General features: G+C 40.1%; 1 protein-coding gene across 1 annotated transcript; it reads right to left on the bottom strand.

Moving 5' to 3' along the window:
* Window positions 1–1,702: 1,702 nt before the first annotated feature.
* On the bottom strand, window positions 1,703–2,686 carry LOC103682167 (olfactory receptor-like protein OLF4). The gene is made up of 2 exons (XM_040628261.1): window positions 2,267–2,686; window positions 1,703–1,981 (listed from the first exon to the last, which is right to left on the bottom strand). The coding sequence occupies exons 1-2, from the start codon at window positions 2,612–2,614 to the stop codon at window positions 1,703–1,705; spliced, it is 627 nt and encodes a 208-aa protein (XP_040484195.1). The 5' UTR covers window positions 2,615–2,686.
* Window positions 2,687–2,909: the final 223 nt, after the last annotated feature.

Here is a 2,909-nt window from a genome sequence, read left to right as displayed (position 1 = left end):
AATAATGCTCTAATAAATTAATTAGAATTTAAAAATTCTAGTGGGGCATGACTCAGGGTCAGACCTGGAGCACGGGTAGCTGAGTCATGCTTATTGGGGTGGGAGTGCTCTTTTCCAACTGTGAAAAAGCAAAGGTTCACATGTGGATATTAAAATAGTGGAATTATATTAAGACAATTCACATTTGATAAAATCTTTTTTTCTCTTAAACTAGATGATTACCTACATATATAAAAGGAGTAAAATGACATACATTGGCTCAAAACAGAAGAGCACTACAGCCACACACCTCATGGATGAGCCTTAGAAACACAATGTAGAGATTCACACCTGACCATGGATTCATGAGGAGCCCCGCAGAGATCAGAACAACTCCCTACCCTATAACCTCCTCAATAATAAAGAAGCTACATTGAGCCATGTTATTTTAGGATGCTTTGTATGCAGCAATAGCTAACTGATAAAGTAATCAAATCAGGCAGAAATGACAGTATTTGTAATAATCTGATTCTTTTTATTCTAGGCCGTTTATCTGATAATTGAAAGTAGCATTCATGATTACTCTGTTCTTCAAGTTTATCTCACTTGTTATAACTGTGTTTAAAAAATGACTCCACTGAGGTCCCTTAGAGGTCACATGGAGTGGTTGGAAGGACATGCATGCGTGCCCACAACCTGTGACTCTGAATCACACACCTGAACAGGAATCCAAGCCTGCTGGTGAGTCATCCTGTGGTTATGAGGATGATACATAATTGATGATACTGATGCTCATTTGCTGCCCCGTTAGAGGTTAGGGCAACATTTTGAATAGTCGGAGATGTTTCATTTAGAGAAATGGAAGGAATCATGTTTGTATGTAGCACTGGAAAATTTCAACAAGAATCCAGAAAATAATTTAATAAAACCCCAAACATGACACCAGTCTTTCATCTTAATGAATACACCTTACAAATGAACCCTGATATTCCATAATTCAATGAGTAGGTGAAGAGCCCGAGAAAGAAATATTTTGCATAACAATAAATGTATGATTTAATATTTTGCTTCATCATCCTTAAAGTCAAGTGTGAGTCTAATGTCAATCTCTTTTTTTCCATATTTGTTTTTCTGTATAGATTTCCCCTGGAGACATGTATTTTATTATCACTTTTTTTGCCAGTGACTATGGTAGTCATGATAGACACAAGCTGTGCAACAAAAGGATGCCAGTTTGTAGAAAAGTCCCCGTGATCAGCTAGAACCACCAGTACGTGAAAGTCTGCATTCTCAGGAAGAGCAGTGAAGGTAGTGAGATACAAAGGAATAATGTTCACAAAAGTGAAGCACATGGTCTCAGATTTTTCTCTGTTATAAACTTAATAAACAGCTGTGGTGGCCAAGAGTAGATTTTCCATAGGAGTAGTATTCAGTCAAACAAAAGAAAAAATACTTACTATGATATATTTTATTTGAGAAGAAATTATTCTTAGCAGATCCATTTCGTTCTTTGAAATAAGTGAGCATTTCCAAATATTTCACATCCAAGGTTAGGAATAACTGACAGAGTAGGAAAAGGATAAAGGGAAAATCTCTTGCATATTAGAGATATCACAAAGCTTAATAAGTGTGTTATATAAATTATACAGAGAGGTCCAAATAAAACAAAAAAAGAAATTCCAAGAAAAAAATAGAAGAGGCATGTTCTACTTTCACAATCTGATCAAAATATCTCAACATTTGGCTCAGCCTTTGGGCCCTGCAATCGTGGACACTTCTTCAGCCCCAGGAGGATTGGCCCTTTTAGAGCTGCCATGCCAGAGAATTTCATCACAGCCTCCTTTATGTCTCTGTTCCTCAGGCTGTAGATGAAGGGGTTCAGCATGGGGGTGACCACCGTGTACATCACCGAGGCCACTGCACTTGTGTGGGAGCTCTGGGTAGCAGCAGAGCTAAGGTACACTCCTAGGCTCGTACAATAAAATAAGGAGACAACTGAGAGGTGAGATGCACAGGTGGAAAATGCTTTATACTTGCCCTGAGCTGATGAGATTCCACGTATGGAGAAAACTATTTTAGAGTAAGAGTAAATAATCCCAATGAATGTACCACCTCCTAGCAACATAGCTGCAAAACCCATCACCATGTTATTGAGAAAGGTATTAGAACAGGCATGTTGGATCATCTGACTGAGTTCACAGAAAAAGTGGGGGATGTGGAAGTGTGTACAGAAGGACAGCCGTAACATCATTAAACTTTGTAACAAGGAATTCAGGATGTTCATGATCCAGGACACCAGAACCAGCAATGCACAGACCTGGGGCTTCATGATGACCATGTAGTGTAGAGGGTGACAGATGGCCACTAAATGGTCATAGGCCATCACAGCCAGGAGAAAGGCATCCAATCCAAGAAAGAGTATGAAAAAGTACATCTGAGTGAGGCAGCCTTCATAGGTTATGACATGGCTCTGAGTCTGGATGTTCCACAGCATACTGGGGACAGTGGTGGAGGTGAAACAGATGTCCACAAAGGACAGGTTGGCCAGGAAGACGTACATGGGTGTGTGGAGATGGGAGTCAGAGCTGACGGCCAGAATGATGAGCAGGTTTCCAAACACAGTGATCAGGTACATGGAGAGGAAAAGCCCAAATATGAGGGGCTGCACTTCTGGTTCCTCTGAAATTCCCAGAAGAAGAAACTCTGAAATTCCTGTATAGTTTCCTGGGACCATGTGGTGGAGGCAACTACCAGTACAGGGGAAAATAACACGACTAATTTTCACACAAATGGACATTGCTTACATTGTGGAAATGCTACAATTTGTAGTTTCCAGGCTAGAAACTAACTTTAATATTTTGTGAATGGATCTGGACCCCTTGAGGGGATCCCTACTTTCTCTCTGATTAGCAATCCCCATCCCAAGATCA

This window comes from Ursus maritimus, unplaced genomic scaffold (genome assembly GCF_017311325.1).
Source record: "Ursus maritimus isolate PB19 unplaced genomic scaffold, ASM1731132v1 scaffold_14, whole genome shotgun sequence".
NCBI classification, from domain to species: domain Eukaryota; kingdom Metazoa; phylum Chordata; class Mammalia; order Carnivora; family Ursidae; genus Ursus; species Ursus maritimus.
This window is presented reverse-complemented; position numbering and strand designations above follow the sequence as displayed.